The sequence below is a fragment of the Chiroxiphia lanceolata genome, chromosome 3 (genome assembly GCF_009829145.1).
Source record: "Chiroxiphia lanceolata isolate bChiLan1 chromosome 3, bChiLan1.pri, whole genome shotgun sequence".
NCBI classification, from domain to species: domain Eukaryota; kingdom Metazoa; phylum Chordata; class Aves; order Passeriformes; family Pipridae; genus Chiroxiphia; species Chiroxiphia lanceolata.
In genome coordinates, this window is record NC_045639.1 from 31,553,343 (window position 1) to 31,575,003 (window position 21,661).

Consider the following 21,661-nt stretch of genomic DNA (forward strand, 5'->3'; position numbering starts at 1 on the left):
ACCGCCCCTTCCGGGCGCCCCGGCGCCGCTATCCGGCCCCAGGCGCTATGGCTGCGGCCGGTCGGCTGCGGTGGCGGCTGCTGTTGCTGATGGTGCCGTGGCGCTGGCCCCGCAGCCCCCGTCGCGGCATTGCCGGCTGCCCGCCGGCGGGGCAGGTCCGCGCCGCCTTCCTGCGCTTCTTCCAGGAGCGCCATGGCCACCGCTGCGTGCCCTCGGCCCCCGTGCGGCCCCGCGGCGACCCGCGGCTCCTCTTCGTCAATGCGGGCATGAACCAGGTGCTTCCGCCGCGTCCCGCTCCCGCACGTCCCCGTCTCTGGCTCCTTGAGGGTCTCCAGAGGAGCGCGGCCCGCCTCCGGGAGCGTCCTGTCACGGAGGTGTCCGGCAGTGCTCTGGCCTGACCGCGCCGCTGCCCTCCTGGTCGCCTCTCGCAGTGTCAAAGTGCCGTTGGAGTCTCCCTTGCTGGGGATATTCAAGAACTGTCAGGACACAGTCCTGTGCTATGTGCTCTAGGGCGACCCTGTTTAAACAGGGAGGTTGTATCAGATGACCCACGGTGGTCCCTTCCAACCTGACCCATTCTGTGTCTGTGTTTCAAGAGCCCCAGGCATTATCCCCCTGCTCTGGGTGGCATCTAGCAATAGCAGGTGTCTCTCATTTCCAGTTCAAGCCCATTTTCCTGGGCACGGTGCACCCCCGGAGCGAGCTGGCGCAGTACCAACGGGTAGTGAACAGCCAGAAGTGCGTGCGCGCAGGAGGGAAGCACAACGATCTGGAGGATGTGGGCCGAGATACCTACCATCACACGTTCTTCGAGATGTTGGGGAACTGGTCCTTTGGAGATTACTTTAAGGTGAGGTGACAGGAGCAAACCCTCTCCAGGGAAAAATGTGGCCTTTCTTTCAGAGCTGTGCTGTAGTGCCATAGGACTGTCAGCAGAAGACATTTTGGTAAGCTCCTTATTACTCCTTGGGAGCTCTGTGACCTGGAGCAGAAGTGGTCAGCTGGTGGGCTCTGTCATTAAATGTGCCCTCGAAGCACTCAGCCTGTCAAAGCTGTGAACAACACACACAAATCAAAGTTCTTTGTGAGAATGCCAGTGTAGACCATTTAATATGGTGAAAAGAGGTTACCAGTTCATTTGATGCTTATTACTAGGAAGTTTGAAAAGGGAAGAAGGATAAAGGATGCTACTTTTTGTTAGTGAGTATATTTTTCCCTTGGAAAGAAAATAATCTATGGAACTCTGATGGTAAACACACAGAAGTAAATCATGCTGTGATTTACAACAATTTAGGAATGCCAGCTTTTCACAGGCAGTAGAGAGCTGTCTCACTCTCCTGACTCTCATCCTGCTCTTTGAAATGAGCCTTAAGATTGGAAAGGGAGAGAGCAGCTGAAATTAACTTCTTTGGTGTTTCACTCCCATTCTAAAGAGCCTTCCTGCATCACTATGCATCCTGGCTTACAGTGCTTCATTTTTGTTCCCTACCTGCTCAGGAGGAGGCATGTAGCATGGCCTGGGAGCTCTTGACAGAGGTCTACGAGATCCCCAAAGATCGTCTCTACGTCACCTATTTTGGTGGAGACTCTACCTTGGGGCTGAGTGCAGATGAGGAGTGCAGGGATGTGTGGCTCCGCCTGGGGTAAGTGTGTTAGAGAAAGGTTCTGATTAGCAGGTGCTGACATTTCAATCTCCACAGTTTCCCATTTAATTCTTAGTTGATATGGGGACCAAAAGTTATGGTTTAAATTTATTTTGTTTCTGGTTTGTTTGGGCTGGTAAAAGTCAGCTGGGCTCTGACTAGGGCACTTGACCTTTAAACTCATTCTTAGGTGGTATCACTAGGGGAACTATGTGCCTGACACTGGCTGGCCTGGATGAAGTATGTGAACTGTCTTCAATTCTCTGCTTTCTCTCCATCATGAGCTGTGGAGAGCATGTTCTCCTAAAGCTAGCGATTGCTAGTGAGAGGGTGAAGCTATTGCAGAACAGTGCTGTGCTTTGGAAGCTTGTTGCAGACTCTGTGTGGGCTTTGAACCCAAGGCAGCCAGCTCTGTGCTACTGTTGGTGTACAGTCTTGTCTGTTGTGATCAGGTCTTGCCTCTGCTCCAAGGAGGAAGGTGCTCCACAGACCCAGTGGAGAGCATGTCTCCCTCAGCAGGGGCCAGGCTGTGTTTGCCAGTTGTTCTAGGCAGAGTGGGATCCTGTCTGGTTTAGCCCAGCTTGTTCTTGCTAAGAAGAGTAATTTTGTGTGAACAGAAGCAGAGGAATTCCAATATGTTTGCTTACTGAGTCTGCAGCGGGAAGAATGTATTCCTCCCTTCCACCTTTCTGTGTGATCTAGGCTACTGTGTGCTTTGTGCGTATGCCTGAGTGCTGCCACCTCTGTTGTTTGCCTTTCCAGGGTACCTGCCAGTCACGTGCTTCCTTTCCCCTTGAAGGACAACTTCTGGGAGATGGGGGACACAGGTCCCTGTGGTCCATGCACAGAAATCCACTATGACCATGTGGGTGGTGGCAGAAATGCTGCAGCACTGGTGAACCAGGGCAGCCCTGATGTAGTGGAGATCTGGAACTTGGTCTTCATGCAGTACAGCAGGTACCAGGTGTCTTGTCTGAACTCCAAAGCCTTTCCCTCTTGTCTGACTCCAAAATCATATGTGTATACTCTGACATCCCACTGCTTTCCAGAAGCAAGAGGGAAGCTGGGACGATGTTCCAGTGTAGTTATTGGTCTGCTTCACTTTATTTGCCCTGTCTTCCTTCAACCTTTGCTGTCTGTTCTCCCTTATTGCTGCATTTCAGAGGTCTCTTGAAGTTTGCAGCAGCCCAGAGAAACTTGCAGAAGGAGGAGAAGGCCTTTGGCCCTGTCAGGGAAGGCCTTTTTCCTTATATTACAGCCTATCCTGACTGTCTGATGGTCACATCCTGGCTGTATGACAGTGCCAAGGCAGGCTACTGTTAGTCTTGTCCCTGAGCTTCCTTTTGCTTGGTCTCCCACTGTTTTCATCCCGTGTCACTTTCCCATTTGATTTACATGCTCCTTTTGTTTTTTGTGCATGAACTGACCCTTTCTTCTCTTTTGCCATTTATTTTTCCTGCCTGGCTGACAGAGAGGTGGAGGGAAATCTGCTTCCCTTGCCGCAGCACCATGTGGATACAGGAATGGGTCTGGAAAGGCTGGTGACAGTTCTGCAGAACAAACGCTCCAACTATGACACAGATCTCTTCACTCCCATCTTGGATGCCATTCACAAGGTGATGGTGCTTCTGCTCAGAGTCACAGCTCAGCAGAAGATCCTTGAATGCAGACTGCTTGCCTAGTACAGCCTTCTCTACATGCACATTTTGAGATGGTTATGTCTTGAGAGGAGATTATGTCTGGTCCAGAGCAACATTTTAGAAAAACTGGGGAGAATTTCAGGTTGGAAATCTGCTGGATTATTGGCATTGCTGATCCATTTTTCCTCCAAAATTTCTTAAATTTCTCAGTGCTAGGGCATTGGCTGACCTGTGTTAGGTACGGACCTGTTGGTTTATAATGCTATAGAAGGATTTAATGAGTACATCTAGATGCACGAGGTTCAGAGGTGGTTGAGAAACATGACGTCAAGTGTGAGTGGCTGCCTCTTGTATTGAAATTCTTCAATTCTTCAATTCTTCTGCAGCCATTAGTTTCTGCTAATTTATATTCCTACTTTCTCTTTTAGAGCTGCGGGGCGCCCAGATACCAGGGTCTGGTCGGGGATGCTGATGTTGGGCGTGTGAACATGGCCTACCGTGTGGTGGCAGATCACGTGCGCACCTTGTGTGTGTGCATCACTGATGGCATCTACCCAGGCTTCTCTGGAGCAGAGTAAGGACATAAGGAAATGGCATAGGGTGGAAGGAGTGAGGTTTAGAAAGGAAAGGTTCTGGTGTGGGCCCAAGATAGGGAGTGCATGAGCTTTGGGAGGGCAGGAAGGTGAGAAAATGTAAAGGGTTCCAATCTGCAGACTCATCCTTGAATGGGTGTAGAGTGTGGGGAGCAGCTGTCCTGTGCTGATGAATCAGACCAGAGGATCTGGGGGATGCTGGTTGTGGGAGCTCGGCAGGGACGCTCACATGCCTGCCTGACGAATCCTGCCCTGTTTTCAGACTGGTGCTGCGCCGTATCCTGCGCAGGGCTGTCCGCTTTTGCTCCGAAGTCCTTCAGGCTCCACCTGGGCTCCTGGCCTCCCTGGTACCTACTGTAGTGGAAGTGCTGGTGAGTAAAACTGCTGCCTTGGGGAAAAAAGATTATCACACGTGTCCCATTCAGCCCCATGTCCCTTTCCTGCACACTGTTAGGAGACAATATTGGATGTGAAGGAGCTCCAGGAGGATGTGTACTTGATGCTATGCATTGCACCAGTAAAAATCTTTTGTCCACCGATCATTTGTGATGGGAGGGAGGGGCCTAGTGTGACCTTTGGTACAGTCAGCCCAAGCACATGTAAGTGTATGCAAGTGCACGTTGCTGTTTCCAAGGGCAGTGACTTCCAAGGTGTTGTATCTGGAGAAAGCCATCTGAAATTGGTCTCTGTTGGTACTAACAGCATCTTCAAAGACAATCCTTTCTTCCTGTTGTGAACAGATGTGTTGGCCAAGGGATGCTGTGCAGAGTCTAGCAGAGGCCAGTCACAGGGAGACAGGCAGGAGATGCTCCAAGTGTGATTCTTGCTCTGCACTGCTGCCCCTGGAGCTGTTCCCTGGCGCTCCCTTCACACGCACCTGCCTGAGAAACCTCTATAATGTTTGTGGCATACTCTGAGATTCCCTGAGGATGATGCTGCGAATGTTATCACTAACTGAGGTTCACTCCACAGGGAGATGCTTATCCAGAGCTGATGAAGAATACAGATCAGGTGAGCAATGTGGAATCCCCTGGAGAGAAACCTCCATCTCACTGTCTTTGTGAGGCAGTGCTCTCAGCAGCAGCAGTCAGCCCTTCCTTGGGACTTAGCTGGAGGAGTTTGCATAGCCTCCTCCATAACCATGTTCTTGTGGGTGGGCTGAAATGTGTTGGGCACAAGAAGTATCTGTGGCAGATTTTCGTGTGGGAGCTCAACTAGATCCTTACCAGGGACTTTGTGTCCTGGTGTAAGGCAGCTGTTGCTCTAAAAAAGCTACAGGAGTTCTTTTATTGAGTGCAAGGACAGCCTGTCCTAGCCTGGGTGCCCTTTGTTTAAAGTGGATTGGTGATTTAAGGCTAGAACTAAGTTGCTTCTGCTGACAGCAGCTATGACAAGCAACTTCTCTGGCTGTTCCAGACACACAGTTGTAATTGGGTCACAGACATGAATGTCTGACAGAGACCATTTGTCAACTTAAAGCTTTACCCAGGTGTATGGCCAATATTTCCTTGACAGGTGTGGTGACAGGACGCACAATGAGTTTGGCAGTGTTTAATAGTGCATTGCAGACATGTTGTGATGGATACTTGCAGAACAAAAAGTCTGGTTGATTTGCCTTGAGCTGACTGAACAGGGCTGAGCTGAGCGGGAGAACTCCCTGAAGTGTTGTGGCTAACCCTTCTTCTGATCCTTGGGCAGATCATGGATATCATCAATGAGAATGAGGCCGCGTTTCTGTCCTCCCTCGAGCGTGGGAGGCACATCATCGAGCGGACAGTGCAGCAGATGGAACCCTCCACGAATTTCCCAGGTCAGTCTCCCTCTGACAAGCTGCATTTAGAGACAGTTTGCTCCAGATCCTGATCCTCACAAGCACTGCAGTCAAAAGTGGTGGATGTCTGCCTCCCCCACATCTTTTGTGACTTTATAGCCCCAGGCAGAGGAGCAGATGTTGCTCCTTTCTCCAGATTGCAGTTGTTTTCTAGTACTTTGTTCTCACAACAAGCTGGGCACCAGGAAAGTTAGAAACATTCCCTTGCTGCTTTATTGACTGATAACTAGGTCCTTACAAGATGCAGCTGAAAGGAGCAGCACAGAACCCAACCAGTGTGGTTGCCTGTCTAGATGTGCTGCACTGAATTTTAGCAGGAATGGGGCTGTGGAGCATCATTAATATTCAATCCCATACAAGAACGGCATGGCGTCTCTTTCCCATTACCGGTGCAGCTGCACACAACACAGGTGAATCCAGTTACCAAGGCACACCCTAGATTGGTCCCATCCAAATCTTGGGATGCCTTTGCTTTCTGTATTCACACAGAGTTCCTGTCCTTTTTGTCTTACAGTTGAAGTAGCCTGGTCTCTCTATGGGAATCTAGGATTCCCTCTGGATCTGATTGACTTGATGCTTGAAGAAAAGGGAATCAGTTTGGATTCAGCTGCCTTTAACAAACTTGCTCTGGAAGATGCAAAGGTAAGAGGGAGACTCACTGTATCAGAAGAATTCAAAGCTTTCTCTCTCTCCTGTGAACATGGAAGTAGAATCCTTTTCACTGCTGAGTCTCTTTGAATGCACCATAGGGCCACATGGCTTCTCCCTGAAGGGGTCTGAAATAGCAGTGTTATCACAATGCCTTTGCTTGTGAGTGTGGGACTGAGAAGTGTTGGCTGGTGATTTTCTTCAGGTTGGTAGAAGTGTTTTATTATGCTGGAGTGAAGGTTATAAGAGAATTACGTAGATTAGGAGAGTGCCATGTGAGTCTACGTGTAGTCCAACTTCTCTCACGAAGCAGAGCCAGCCTAGAGAGCCCAAGCAGCAAATTATTTATGAAGAGTTTACAAAATCTCCTTGGTCTCTGTAGTGCTGGAAAACTTGCGCTGCCCACCCCACCCCACCTGTGCAGTAATTGGTTCAAGGCCTTGCTCTCCTGAGCTTTAATGGCCTGGAAGTTTCACAGCTACACAGCAAGCTGTGCCAGGGAGGTTGTGTTAGCTGTTGCTTATGGCCTGGCTCAAGGCCAGCAGAGAGTGGTATTGAGTGCTTGTGAGGTTGGAAGGAATGGAGTTGGTTTAGCAGTAGGCTCCATCAGCCTGGATCTAAACAAGCCTTTTTCACAAAGGGGGAAGAAGTTGTTCCTAGACTATAGCACCAGTTACTGGTGTGTGTGCCCCCCAATGTCTCCCATCTAACTGTGCCTGTGCTCTGCTGCAGCGGAAGGCTGGTGGCCCACAGGCAGCACAGCCAGAGAACACAAACACACACCTTGATGTGCACTCACTGGCTCAGCTGCGGAGCAGCAACGTGCCTGCCACCGATGACTCCCTGAAGTACGCCTACACGCTTGGGCAGCACGGGCAGTATGGTAAGTGACCAGTAAGGCAGGTTCTGCCTGAGGGCACTGGAGTCCCTCACAAGCCTTCTTTTACTGCTTGACCCTCATGCATGCAGAACGTGTCCATTGTGGTCCAAACCTGTTCACCTTGCTGGCGCATCTTTTCCCTGCCCCTGTACCTCATCCCAAAGTAGGTGCTTTTCTTGGTGCTGAGTCTCTAGGAAGCCTTTGGGCTGGTGTCAAGGCTGTGAGCTCTGGGTTGGCACCACTGCGTGCAGTGGTGAAGAAGGGACTGTTGATTTCTTCTAGAGATGAATCTATCTCCAACAATTAGGCTTGTGGGTGTGTGTGCTCAGGAGAATAAAGGATAGTTACGCAAAGGGGTTAGGTAGTTGTCTGAAACCGTGCCCTTGCTATTTCCGTGGCAGACCACTAGATGCCAGCACAGGCTCTTTATTATTTAGGTTAACTAAGATTGCTGATGCTCTAGGGAAAGCATGAAGATAAACCACAGAGAGCAAGAGGTGGTGTGGCTGTCACAGACGATTAGAGATAGCTGTACACAACCAGCTCCCTCTTACCTAATGTGCTGGTGGCAGCCCATACTAAGCAGAAAGTGAGGCAATTCAAGCTATATATAATACAGCAAGAGCACAATGGAGGAAAAAACCCAGCAGTGACATTGGCTGAAATCTCCAAGCTAGAACTGTCCCACCTCCTCAGCCTCTAAATCATGTAATAATTCAGGTTGAAGGGGATCTCTAGAGGTCCAATTTCTTGATAAAAGGAACATCAGCTTCACAGTCAGATCAGGTTGCTCAGAACCTTGTCCATTTAAGTTTTCAGTATCTTTAAGGACAGAGATCCCACAGCCTCTCTGTTCCCTGTTCTTTATCACTCTTAGTGTGAAAAGTTTTTTTCTTTACGTACAGCCAGAATTTCCTGTACTCTAAATGTAGTCTCAAAAATGCTAAATAGGGATGAATAATCTCTTTCTTTGACCTGCTGTTTATGTTTGTGTTCAGACAGCCCAGCAGGCAGGCAGTCTTCCTTGCTGAAAGGGCACCCTGCTGGTTTGTGCCCAGCTTGCTCCCAAGGACCCCAAGATTTCTGTCAGTCCATTTCTGTAGCCTGCTGAGATGCCTTAGAAGAGCAGCCCAGTTTTTCAACGTATCCACCAGTGCCTGCCAAGTCATTGCCATACACAAGTGGGATATGGGTACATCTCACCTTGTCATGCATAGTTATTAAGGAAGATGTTAAATGGTGTTGGCCCTAATATAAGCCACGAGGTAGCTCTACTAGTAACTGAATATCAGTTGAACAGTGAACTACTGAGCAATTCTCTGTGGGGCCAGCTGCCCAGCCAGTTACACATCCACCTTATGGTTCACCTCTCCAGTCCATATTGCCCAAATTTGGCTTGAAGGAACCTACAGGAGAGTATATTAGAAGCTTGCTGCATCAAGGAAAGTAACGTCTGTGCTGTCCCTTGTCCACCGTGTCTCTCATCTCTTCATAAAAATCAGGCAGGTTTGCCAAGCTTACCATATAGCAAGATGCGGATGTCTGTGCCACATTTTCTTCTATCAGGCTCATGTGGAGCCAGATTGGGTGTCCCTGCCTATGTAGCTGCTCCTCAGCAGTTCTGTCATTAGTTAAGTGAGGGGTGACTTAGTTCCAGTTAACAGATCCTTCATCCTTTCTGCCAGTAGCTGTTCCTCTCCTACCAAGACAAAGTGCCATCTTTCAGTATAGCCTGGGTGTTGGCAGGGTTGGCATGGGGAAGTGGTCCTTCCTTTCCTGTTGCAATCTAACAGGGTGTATGCACTAATTGCTGCTATCTTCTTCCCCCTGACAGAGTTCAGCCCATGCCGGGCCACTGTCCTGATGCTGTACAGAGATCAGTGTCTCCAGAACGAGGTTGGGGCAGGGCAACGCTGCGGTGTCATCTTGGACAGGACTAACTTCTATGCAGAGCAGGGCGGGCAAGACTCTGACCAAGGCTACATGGTACATTTAGGACAGCAGGTAAGGCCCTTTGCTGCCTAACCCAAGGCCACCATGGGTACTCAGGCCCGGCAGAGTTCCCCAAGTGATGAGCTGTTTTACTGTGTAAATTTGCAAGATGCTGATTCTTGACAGTTCCCTTGGCTTTGCATCAGGGTTGGTGTGGTGAGGCAAAAGCAGCAGTAACTTTACAGAGGTGTACTTGCTGCTCTGGTTGTCTCTTCTGTGCAATTTCATCTTGCTAGGAAAGACTGTAAAGTCTTCTTAAGTCTCCCTTCAATGTGCTGTATTCTTGCCTGCTGGGAGTGTAATGCTGAGAGAGGGCAATCAATGATCAGAGAGTCCATGAGCTGCGTAACTTGTCTCTGGCCAGTCCTGGACGACTGCAAGCAGTGCCCAGTCTGAGATCCAGTGGAAAATCTCTTATCCCTCCTGAGAACATCAAGAAGGACCTGCACTCGTGCAGCATGTTCCTTCAGCCTTGTCAGAGTGAGAGCTTTGACCCTCTCATGGAAAGTTACACAGGTGCAGCTTTTTCTCCTTCCCACATTCCAGCTCTTGATAATCACCCCTGGGCATTGATTCTGCCTTTTTAGCCTTGCAGAATGTGATAGTGCCTTGCTCAGCACTTCTCCCCAAGCTGAAGTGGGGATCCAGTTTCTGTTGCCAGCCCAGAGAGGCAGAATTGGCACCTTGGATGCCTGAGACAAGTGCCTTGGCAAACGCTGTCCGTTTTCTCATGAACAAGCATCCTTGTTAGGAAAATTCATCAGCATGGGTGGTGTTACTGCCCCTCCACTGCAAGCTGGCAGCCTCAGCATGTTGTGCAAAGAGTGGCTGGGTGCAGGGAAGGTCTGAGGCACTCTGGTTACATTTGCAGCAAGCTTCTCTCTGCTTTTTCCACCCAATCCCTGTCTTTTAGGGATCAATGGATATTGTGTTTCCTGGTCAGAGCAAGCAGGTACCTAGCACAGGTATTTGGATATTCCCTGTGTCCTAATTCATCTTTCTGTCTCTTTGCTCAGGATGTACTCTTCCCTGTAGAGTCAGTTCATCTCTGTGGTGGCTACGCAATCCATGAGGTCACTGCTGTGGAAACCCTGCGTGTTGGTGACCAAGTGCAGCTCTTTGTGGATGAGGTGATAACTCACTGCCCTTAACCTTTTCCTTGTGATGTCCTGAGTAGCCTGGGCACAGCAGATCTTTGACCCTTGTATTCTTGAGACTGTTCCTCATTGTAATGTGCAGTGGGAAGGAAACATTACAAGTGACTCTGTAATTTTCTGTGAGCCACTGGTCTGTCCAAAAGTATCCAGCTTTTTTGCAGAGGTGATCGATAGGAAAAGAATTTTGATCTTCCCTGTGACATAGTTAATCTGACAGCTGTACTATCCATTGTTTTTCCCCCATCTTCTCCCATCCCTTCACATGCAGCCTTTCCCTTATCTCTTCATGCCATCCCCTACTCCCCTGAGCTGTGGAGAACCAGCATTCCCTGCCAACCTCCTGTCTGTGCTTTCAGGCACAGCGTCTGGCCTGCATGACCAACCACACCGCTACCCACCTGCTGAATTTCGCACTCCGTCACGTCCTGGGTGACAGCACAGAGCAGCGTGGGTCCCATGTGACAGCAGAGCGGCTGCGCTTCGACTTTGATACCAAGGTGACTCTGAACTTCAGTTTCCTTGCTCTCAGCAGTACCAACATTCCAGTACTGGCCTTCTCTCCAGGGATTTTTCTCCTCTCACCATAATCACTCCTTGGAGACGGGTCACATTTTATCTGAGCGATGAAGCTTGGCCCTCTGGATGTGATGGGATCTGCTTTGCATTGACCTGACCCTGAGCAGGGCTTGCTGAGGGGATGAATGGCCACAGAAGGAAAACACTTAGCAAGGCCAGTGGTCATGGGACTGACATGAAATAGTGTAAAGGGGTCTTTGAGAGATGGTGCTTGGCTGTGACACATACCTGGTGTGGACATCCAGGTAAGAGTATTTGGGAACTGAAAGCTGTCTGGTCAGGCTGAGTGCTGGCCCTGGTAACCTGTCACTCGTTGCATATCTTTCCTGAAGGCTTTGGCTGATGCTCTTCATCAAAAATCCTTAATCTCTCATGGGAGGAGGGGATGGGAGGGCCATGATGCTCACAGTTCCCTCTTACAAGTAGAGAAGATGAGACACGGGAAGAGTGGTGTGCCCAAGCTGAGTTGCTCAGTGGCCCTGTCCCACTTCTCCTCCTTCATTCTGTTCCTCTCAGGAGGCTTCTCCTGAAGGTGGGTGATTTGCTTCCTCAGGGCCCTGTGACTGTGGAGCAGCTGCAGCAAGTGGAGCAAGTGGTCCAGGATATGATCAAAAGAAATGAGCTTGTGCACATGGCTGAGGTCCCCCTCACACTGGCAAAAAGAGTTCAGGGACTCCGTGCAGTGGATGAGGTATGACTGGATAGCAGCACAACTCTTCATGAACCTTCTCCTTCAGCAGGAATCATCTGGGATACAAGAGATGTTGACGCAACGTGTTTCTGCAAGGGAATTGACTCCCAAAACCGAGAAAGGAAAATAGGACAGAGATGAGATCTCAGGACACTGTGTTGTAAAACATGGAGGCTGGTGATGCATAGGCTTTCTGCTCATCCCTTTGGACCAAAAGCCTGTAGTGTCACCCAACTGTTTCTTTCTCCCCATGGTGGCTGGTTGTGGGGGAGAAGTAGTTGCTGCCCCTGATTCTGGGGCTATTCTAGAATAGGGGAAAAATGAGGCTGACACCTGAAGCCATGTAGTTGGTCTGTAAGTGCCCCTGAAGGACCATGTTGTTAGCTGCTGATCCCTGTCTCCTCTGTCAGGGGTATCCAGATCCAGTGAGGATAGTGTCTCTGGGGGTCCCTGTGGAGAGTGTGCTGACCTGTGACTCCGAGGCTGCAATGCAGACCTCTGTGGAGCTCTGCTGTGGGACGTAAGTGACTTTTATTTGCAGTGAGAAGGCATGTTTTTGGGCACTGGTGGCTGAAGTTAGAGATGTCATTGCGAGCTTAACTCCCATCCTCGTGAAATTAGGTTTCCTCACTGGGAAGATATTGTGAGGACAAGATTGGCTAGTTGTGAAGCTTTGGAAGTCCCAGGTTGAGCAAACTTTAATGAAATGCAAAGCGTTTTCCTTACTTGAAAGTCTGAAACCAACCTAGAAGTCACAGGTCACCAACAGGGTATGGGAAAGGTGTGTGTGGCCTGTCACACCAGTGCTTTGCCTTTGGGGATGCAGGAGGGCTGGGGACCCAGCTGGAGACTCCAAGATCACTGTGCAAACTTGAGACTGCTCAGATTATTTTAATTAATTATCTTCACTCTCTTCTGCTTTTAGCAGTAATGGGAGTAGAAGAAAAGTTAATCAATCTTAGGACAGTGCGGACAAAAAAAAAAGAAAAATCAGGAACAAATTGGCCTTGAGCTGAAAATGAGCAATTTTCTAGCCATGGGATCATTCTTGTGGGAGTAGTGGGACAAGAAACTGCATGGGAGTTTGATGATCAATTCTTGTGAAGCTGTCTGAAATGATTATTTGTGGTAACAGAACCTGAGACACCATAGTTTTCATATCCAATGTTAAACAACCAAGAAAGAAAGGGGAAGTTGTCAGAGCCCTGAGACTGCACAACTATCCTGTGACTGGAGTCTATTGGCCAGGCTGTGAGCTGGCCTGACAAGAGAGTGGTGGAGTTGGAGCATAAGATTACTTTCTACAAGATTTAGTAGTAGCTGAGTAGAAGAGAAAAATCCCAATTTATCCCACTGCTGAGGGAAAGGTGAGGAAAGGAAGACAGAACTTGGCTATTATGCATCATTGACAGAACCCTGCTGGGCAGGTAGCACAGAGGTTCCTATGAAGTAGCCTCAATGCCACTGTCTCTTGTCTGACAGGGTGCCATCAGGATTTTGGGGATGGGAAAGGATTCGAGCTATTGGGATTGGGAAGGGGCTACTGGACTTCAGACTTTTTTAAAAAGAAAGCAGGCTTACTGATTTCTGTTTCAAGAGAGCAATTTGTTTTATTTCCTGTTCTCTGCTGACTTTTTAGGCACCTTCTACAAACAGGATCTGTGGAAGATCTGGCCATCATCAGTGAGCGTCAGCTCGTTAAAGGGATTAGCCGTGTCATTGCAGTGACAGGGAACCAAGCCAAACAGGTAAGAAGGGGGGAACTGAGATTTCTGCCATGTCAAGGCAATGCCAGAAGGACCAAACTTTGTAGATTCCTCATAGACAATTAGCTCCCCACTGCTTTGGTTGGAGCCTCCCTGCTGTGCTTGATCTGGCTTCCTGCTTCACCCCTGGACTCAGCTCTGCTGCTGTACCTCACCATTCACCTCTTTTACCTGCATCCTAGTCTTCTGTCTCCTTGACCTTCATTCTTCCCCCAGACCTACATTTCCAAGAGAAAAATTTGGCACAAAATGTCAGAAAGTCTCTGGTCTATAAATTTCAGTCCCTGGGTTGACACTTAAAGCTGTGATCCTTTGTGCATTAGTTTCACCTCCTGCCTATCACAGTTGGATTTGCACTTTATGATTACAGGGCTTTGGCCTCATTCTTACAGCCCTTTTGCTTCTTTTCTTTAGTCTTTTTCTTGCTAAGCTGTGATTCTAGTCTGGTTGGATCTGTATAAAAAGTAAGCAACCTACTATTGTGTTCGTGAGATCGCTCTGTCCTTTAATATCTGGAAGTGTCGGGTGCCCCACAAGCTTGTTCATTTCCTTTAAGGCTGCAGTAAGAGGAGAGTGACTCATAGTCAGTGGAATTGGAAAGACTAAAGGCAAAGCCCACCCCTGCAAATCTGTTACTTTTTGGCTGGCTGTCCCCTGTGCATCTGTGTCCCGGTGAGGCTTTTGTTTGTGCAGAAGAACAAAAAGCTGCAGGGCACATCTGCATGCTTTGCTGGAAATGCTGACCTGGAGAAGCCTCCAAGAGGAGCTCTGTGCATGTGTTAATGAAACAAGGGAGACTTCAGGCATGAGGGAATGACTTGAAACAAGGGTTGTGTACCCTAGCTAGGCAGAGCAGTCCACAGTTTCCACAGTTTTTCTTATGTACTCTCTGCTGTCCTCGTCTGAAGTCTCACAGGACCATCATGGGCACAGAGATCTGGCAGGAGGAAATGCTCCAAACCATAAGGATTGTCACTGATGAGAAAAACGTGTAATAGCTTTTTTTTTTTTTTTTTTTAATTAATGGTAGCATTGTTGTTGGGGAAAGCAATAAGAAATACACCAAGATAGATGAACCGAGGAAAGATCCTTGAACAGGTGATAAGGTTTCTTTTAGTGTTTCTTTTGTTTCTTCAGTCAGTAGTTTCAAGATCACATTTTCTAATAGCTCTAATATGCCATTTGCTCCCCAGTTTTTCCTCAATGAAATCCTGATGATTTGGTGCAAGATAGTGAGGAAACATAAATGCTTGACAGCTCGGTCTCTGGGGTGTAACCATCTAGTGTTGGTTGCAGATCTGGAGCAGAACGTTCTGTTTCAGAGTCTCGTGGGAACAGTCATTCTTAAAACATCTGTAGGTGTCTTCCACTGGATCCTCAGCAACACTTCAGTGTTTATGACCCTGCTGCCTCCCTACTTTCTCCATCCCTGCTCATTTTTTCTACTGCTACATTTCAAGCTTGCATTCTTTCTACCTCTCCAGGCCCGGGAAGTAGGCCAGTGCTTGGCCATGGAAGTGGACTCTGTCTCCCTACGAATGAAGCAGAGGAGCACCTCTATTCCTGAGATGCAGAAACTCTCCAAAGAAGTGGGCCAGTTGACCAAAGTAAGGACTACACTCCCATACAGAAAGATCCTGGCACGGGCTTTATACGCTTGAGGCATATGACTTTTTCCCTACCAGGTTAACGTGTTACCATGATCAATAGCAAGGGCAAATTGCTACCTGCTATTGCAGGATTTTTACCAGTGCCCAGATGCCTCTGTTTTAGGTAGCCAGCTGAAAAAGAAAGCTACTTACCACAGTGACTGGCTGGCCTGATCACATGAGCTGTAGGAGAGTCTGAAAAGAGGCCAGGCTCCAGCCTGACCTCCCAGAGAACTGGCAGTTTACATCTAGAGGTACAGTTTAATGTTCTTACACAGGAAATTGTCTTGCAGGTAGTGTCCAGCACTGCAATGCCCCAGTGGCAAAGAAAAGAATTGCAGACCATCCTCAAAGCCCTACAGCGAACAGCCAACACAGCTATCAAGAAACTGGAGCTGCAGCAGGTACTGTGGCAACAGCACACTGACTTGCAGCCAGCTGATAGCACTGTGTGGCACACACCAGTGGACCTGGTGTCTCTGTCACACTTCACAACCACTCAGTCAGTAGGTCCCACTAGAAAGCAGAAGGCGGCAGGTACAGTCACACACAGTGCCACACAAGCCCTGTGTTGGGTTGATTTCACTGGCGTTGTCTGGTGCTGTTGCTTAAAATGCAGTGAATGACTGGCTGGGCTTTTAGCAGCTGCAGAATTCCCACATCTCTACCTGTGAGGATGGAGAGCCCCATACCAGCACTTTTGGCCAACACCAACAGGCAGTTAGGCATCATCTCCTTGTTTATACGTGGAGAAGATGAGATGGTTGTCACAGTGGGCTTAACAAGGTCGTACACTAAGACAGTGGCAGGACAGAACCTTTCTCCCAGCTATGTGAATATTGCTGTGGCTTCCCACATGTGTTTGTATTCTGTCAATTTACATTGAAGGCCCTTTGGAAATGCTTGTTGGTGACTTAAGAGATTTCAGCAAGAACTGTCCCTTTCTTACAAGTAGAAGCATCTTGCCAAAGAAGCCTTCCTGAGATCTGTGGTGGTGTATAGGTCCAGGAGAGACTGGGGACTGAATGGGTCACTGTCTATTCCACTTTTGCTGGGGGTTCATCTCTGCTTGCTTTCAAGGAAGGAGGGCTGTACAGGTCTCCACATGAAGATTTCAGTCTGCCAGTCTGATTTCTGCTATCATACAGCTCCCTTCTGTCCCACAGAGCAGCACCTGCATTCCCTTTTTATATCTGTTGCATTCATATATCCCTATCCAGCCCACCCTGTGCCACCTGTAGCCTTTCAAAATGCTGTGTATTTCTCCCTCCAGGCTGAAAAGAAGGCACAAAGCCTGCTAGCAAAACATTGCAATCAACCTGTCATCATTGATACTGTCCCAGCTGATTCCCTCTCTGTGAGTAATCCACATTCCTTGTTGGCCCAGCAGTACCTCAGATGCCGCAAACAGTAAGAAGGAATTGCTGGGCACATTTTCTGCTGGATGCCAGTCTCCTTTGCTGTAGCCTGACCCCCCTTCTCCCTGTCTCTCCTAGATCCTAATGAAGGTAGTGAATCAGCTGTGTGACAAGTCTCCTGGCACATCGGTCCTGCTGCTCAGCCCTCAGGCTTCTGGTGAGGTGCTCTGTGCCTGTCAGGTGTCCAAGGTAAGCAGAACCCTGGTAGAGACACGGGGAACCTGCCTGCAAAGGGGCATTGGACCTATTGGTCTGCAGGTCCTGCTTGAGGCTTTTCCTGGGATTCTTCCCAGAGTAAGTGGTTAATCACACAGAGGAAGGACCTGAGATGACCCTACTGGGACCAGATGTGCTTTAAGTCTCTGCTGGGCACAGATATCCCTGGATCCTCCGGGTCATGTTTGCCCAAGGGCAAGACACAGCATTAACATGTAAGCTCAGCCTTTGTCATCCTCACAGTCATGACTGCCTCAGGACAGTGAGTGCCCAGGCTGGGTGAGGAGAAGATGTTTTTAACTTTCTTTATTCACACTTCAGAGTGCTCCACAGTCCAAATGACTTTTCTGTGTCTCTTCCCCAGAACTGCCTCCCTGCGTTCTCCGCTGCTGACTGGGCCATGGCTGTGTGTACACAGATGGAAGGCAAGGCGGGAGGCTCTCCCATCGTTGCTAAGGGCAGTGGAAATGCCAAAGGCATGCAGGGAGCCCTGACTACTGCACTGGAGTTCGCTCACAGTAAACTGTGATGCTTTAGTGCCAGGACAGCTGTATGCACCCAGCTGCAAGCTATGTGTACACTCGATATTGAGCATGTACTTCTGCTGGTCTGAAAAGTTTAACAGCTCCCACACTGAACATTGCTGCTACCACTGTATTGGAGCACTTGACTTCTGACCATCCAGGGTCAGCAGAGACCCTACTCCTGATCCCACTGACAGAATGATGCTGCTTGTTCTTCAGCATGAGCATATGGGGATAGAGCCTTGGAAAGCTCTAGTTGCAACAGCAGGTCCTTCTCTTGGAACAGTGCAGTTCTTGCCACAAGACCAGCACGGAGACTCTGTGAGAACATGGGGAGATGGCACAGTGTTATCCTAAAGCTATTAAAGGGTAGAGAGTGTCTGATCCCCTGATGTTTCTTGTTAGCGCACTGTTTTTTTCTCTTCTGGCAGAGGGGTCCTCTGTAGCTCTGGAAATCAGCACACACTTGTGTCTAAGAAGTCCAATCCTACTGCAGAACTCAGGACACCCCTCTGATTAAAAATGCTACTGTAATTTAGAAATGGGAAGAGAAATCCCACCTTGCTTGTGGGCTCAGGCTTGTTAGGCTATGCAGTGCGTAGTGCTGAAGCCAGTCCTCAGCACGGAGGGAACAGAATCATCCCAGTCTCCACCTCTTTGTTTTGGATGAATGTTCCTATCCCTGTTTCTTCCTTGTAACTCCTTCCTTCTGGTTTCTTACCAGCTCCTACCTAAAAATCACCACTGATCTGGTGAATTGTGTGAATGAGAACTGTCCTGTGTCACAGCATGTAAGTCCCTGCAGCAGGACACCTAGTCTTGAGGTGAGCAGGTCTCTCTCATAAACTGATCATTTTTCACAAGCAGTAGCAAACCCAGCAAATTCAATTCATAAAGACATTTCAGACTTCATTGTTAGAGTGATGTCTAGAGCTCCTGGCCAAAGCACATTATTTGAGATACAGTTTTGACCTAAATAGAGATCACAAATGGTAGCTGAGGCAAAGGTGCAATGGGATAGTGATACAAGCAGGTTTCACTGTAAGAGCAGCCTAACAGGGATGAATTTCACCAGCAGGTAGGGTTGCCTGGCACTGTGAAGGGAGGTGGAGGAGGCAGTAGCTGCCTACTTTTGGGGAGAGGAGGTAGGGTTAGAAGCATGTGATGCTGATGGATGGGTAGCAGGCAATGGCTGTCACACAGATAAGGGTTGGTGAAGAGGATGTAGAGGGGAATGGCCCAGTGTCCTAATGAGAGACTTCCCACTTAGCTATCTGCCTCAGGGAGGGAGGGTGAATAGCTGCTGTGAGCAGAGCCTCATTTCCCTTCTCTCTTCAATGAACAGCTCATCTCAGGAGGGGGAGGGAATGTGGACTTAAGGGGCCTCACTAGCAGACAAGGGGTTTTCTTCCCTTTCTCAGAGGTTTGGGCTCTCCAGCCCAAAATCTCATATGGGGCTTAATGTGGCTCCTACTCATCTTCTCAAAGTGCCAGCAGCTGTTGTTTGCATTGGATAAGTGCCAGATATAAATGTGAGGACTCGGAAGAAGAAGGAAGCCCTTTAGGGGCTAGTGGTGCTCCCACTGTCCTCCCCTGCTCCCCCAAAGCACTGACAACTGCAGCAAGAGTGCAGACCTTAAGCCTTTGGTTCAGTAAATGCTGCTTCCAGCCAGGGAGCTTAAAGCAGAGCTTGTGGCAAAGGGGTCTGTGAGCCAAGGTCTCTGGACATCTGCCCTTGCTGCCACGATTTCAGCCATCAGAGGGGTGCATAGGCCCCTTTCTCTCATCACCCTGCCAGTTGGGCAGGTTGCTGTTCACCCCAGACCCTGTCTGCTTTCCTCTGTGCTGTAGCAGAGCAGCTTGGTGCTTTCTCAAATTTCTTTCCGCTTCTGAATGCAGAGGTACTTTTGATGCTCATAACATCTCTCCAAGGAACCTGCGCCCTGGAAAGAGCTGGAACATCTAGCCCGGGGCTTTGGGGACCTTGTGACAAGGCTGGTAAGGTGCTGGAGAGTGTGTGTGGAATCCTAGGGAATGGTTTGTACCATCAGTTGAAAGCAGCATCAGTGCTCAGTGTCGCACAGCCCCTGTGTTTCACTTGGGCCACAGCAGTACCAGGTGTGGGAAGTGGAAGGGGTGCTCTGTCTTACAGGGAAAGCACTTTCCCAGGGTGATTTTGTGTTACTGTATTAATAACTGCTACAGGAGATGATGTCTCCTTTCCGTATTGGAGAGTAGGTGTGAGGAGGAGGAAAGGAATGCTGGGTTGAGCTGCTCCTGCGTGATGCTCCAAAAGCAGAGCTGCCAGCAGCAGCAGCCTTATGTAATTAACCCTCTTTGGCTTGGCTGTTAGCTTAAAAACCACTGACCCCTCGTAGATTTTTGTCCAGCCCCTTAAGGGGCAGAGGTCTGGGTGCTGACCTTCAAGGTAATGCCTTTACTGATGGGGAAGTTGATCCGTTGTTGTCATTCCCCTGGAGGGCCAAGGGCTGCTGCTACAGAGGGACCGTGGAGCAGTGGCTCTTGGGGCTGTTGGAAGGAGGTCCATGTCGCCTGTAGGAACTGTTTGACTCTCAGCACTGTGTGAAGAGTGAGCAGCCAAGGCCTGATGCCTTGGCACTCCAGCTCTGTTTGTCCCCTCCTGTGTCCCATGAGAAAAGTGGCTTCCTGTTCTTATGGTATTTGCAGCAGCTCCAGTACCCACTGCACCGAGGGCTGCTGCATCTCCTGCACCACCTTCCTATAAACCTTAAAAACCACCTAGTCAGCAAGCAGGGCTGCAGCCTGCTGCAAAGGCACTGGCTCTTCTGCCTCAGCTGGGGCAGTCTTGGGGAGCCCATTTTCTTTCTCCTCCTTTGCTGCTCTTGGCTTTTATGAACATGAAATTTGTATTTACCTTCCCCTTTTTGAGCCTGCAAGGATCAATGAAGTCACAGCATAACCAAGTCATGATCTTACTAGATCTTATAAGCTCAGTTGCACTAAAACTGCTCTGTAATCAAAGAAGAAAAAGGATCTTACCCTACCAAATAGTGGTTCTGTGGAGGCACCTGTGGTGCCCCTATCACCTCAAGCTGGTAAAGTGGGTTGCTGCAGTAGAAATGCTGGGATTTGTGCTGCAACCATGCCAGGCCACCACTGATTCATGAGAGAGCATTTCCTGTTCTGTTGAGCCCCCAGCGCCCATACTTACTTCCTGCCCTCCTTTTTTCCCTGCCGCACAGGGACAAGGCATTCACATCCCATGCTGCAGCTGCAGTAGTTACCACATTTTTGCCTGGCATGCCCTGCATGTCAGCAGCAGGGCAAGCAATGATCAGGTGGGAGGGCTTCAGGGAATGAAACACAAGTTTGAAATACAGTTCTTTGGCCCAAATAGCAGCCTGCGTTCCCTTACAGCCATCAGGGATCTAAAGTGCAAGCAGTATCCTGGGCAAACATTTGCAACTCTGAACACATGCACAGAAGGGACAGCAGGAAGTGGGAAACTAATTGAAAGACAAAAGCGTTTTTGCTGTGATCAGGTGCTGTCAGGTTGGCAACACCTCAGTAAGGCCAGATGGACCCTGAGGTCCCTTAAGGGCACCTGCAATGCAAGGGCTTGCTGGCCTCATCCCCAAGCAACTACCTGACATCAGCAAAAGGGGAGCAGAAAGTACTTGGGTGTCTCTTCTGACCCACTTTGCTCCAGGAGCTTCACTCTCTGTATCCTGGGCTGCAGCATGAGAGGCAGTGCCTGCAAGAAGCTCACTTTCCCTAGGCACCCCTGCCACCTGGTCCCTGGGGCAGGCTTCTGTAGGGACTTGAGGTGCTGCACCTTGGGTCCTGAGGGACTCATTTCAGGAATGTACTGGGATTGTAGTGGTAGCAGAGCTGAGCCATGCAGAGGATACCATATGCATGCTGAGCCACAGGCTCAAAAGCTGTGAGGCTTGGTCCCTTACAGCTGGAACTGAACATCTCCCAGAGACACTGAACATAATGCAGCATGTCCAAGCTAAGCCCTGCAGGGAGGAAAAGCAGCTCAGTGGTGGGGAATCGGAGGTGACCTTTAAAGGTCCTTCCCAACCCAAACTATTCTGTGATTCTACGTGCATAGTGATAGTGTGCACCGAGGTAGTCATATCACACATGTACACACATGTCATCCAGGAACCCACACATCCACCTATCTGTGGGTTTCTGAGTTACCCTTGCAGGCTTTCTTCATCACAGTGCCCTGTGTTGTGGGCTCCCTGCTCCTGCAGCAGCCAACACATGAGCAGCTGCTGCACAGCATGGACGAGGCTGCAGTGGTGAACCATGGACCCAGAGCACTGGCGACAAGGTGGGACTTCCCATCCCTCAGGAGCGGCTCAGAGCCACCACGAGCTGGTGCTGCTGCTCACCTTCTCTGTCCTAGATGCCTGAGAAAGGAGCAGATGGCTCTGTGCTAGA

At 49.3% G+C, this 21,661-nt stretch overlaps 1 protein-coding gene across 1 annotated transcript; it reads left to right on the plus strand.

Moving 5' to 3' along the window:
• Positions 1–32: 32 nt before the first annotated feature.
• AARS2 (alanyl-tRNA synthetase 2, mitochondrial) lies at positions 33–17,616 on the plus strand. Its single transcript, XM_032682333.1, has 22 exons — positions 33–275; positions 662–850; positions 1,498–1,643; positions 2,406–2,600; positions 3,115–3,259; positions 3,712–3,857; positions 4,139–4,247; positions 4,849–4,887; positions 5,575–5,686; positions 6,222–6,349; positions 7,088–7,238; positions 9,070–9,239; positions 10,244–10,357; positions 10,741–10,881; positions 11,514–11,651; positions 12,062–12,171; positions 13,291–13,399; positions 14,902–15,024; positions 15,360–15,470; positions 16,340–16,423; positions 16,563–16,673; positions 17,065–17,616. The coding sequence occupies exons 1-22, from the start codon at positions 48–50 to the stop codon at positions 17,227–17,229; spliced, it is 2,964 nt and encodes a 987-aa protein (XP_032538224.1). The 5' UTR covers positions 33–47; the 3' UTR covers positions 17,230–17,616.
• The last annotated feature ends 4,045 nt before the right edge of the window (positions 17,617–21,661 follow it).

Coding starts and splice junctions, on each gene's coding strand:
- AARS2 (XM_032682333.1), top strand. CDS start 48: ATGGCTGCGGCCGGTCGGCTGCGGTGGCGGCTGCTGTTGCTGATGGTG. Junction 9,240..10,243: donor TGGTACATTTAGGACAGCAG/GTAAGGCCCTTT, acceptor CTCTTTGCTCAG/GATGTACTCTTCCCTGTAGA. Junction 15,471..16,339: donor AGAAACTGGAGCTGCAGCAG/GTACTGTGGCAA, acceptor TTCTCCCTCCAG/GCTGAAAAGAAGGCACAAAG.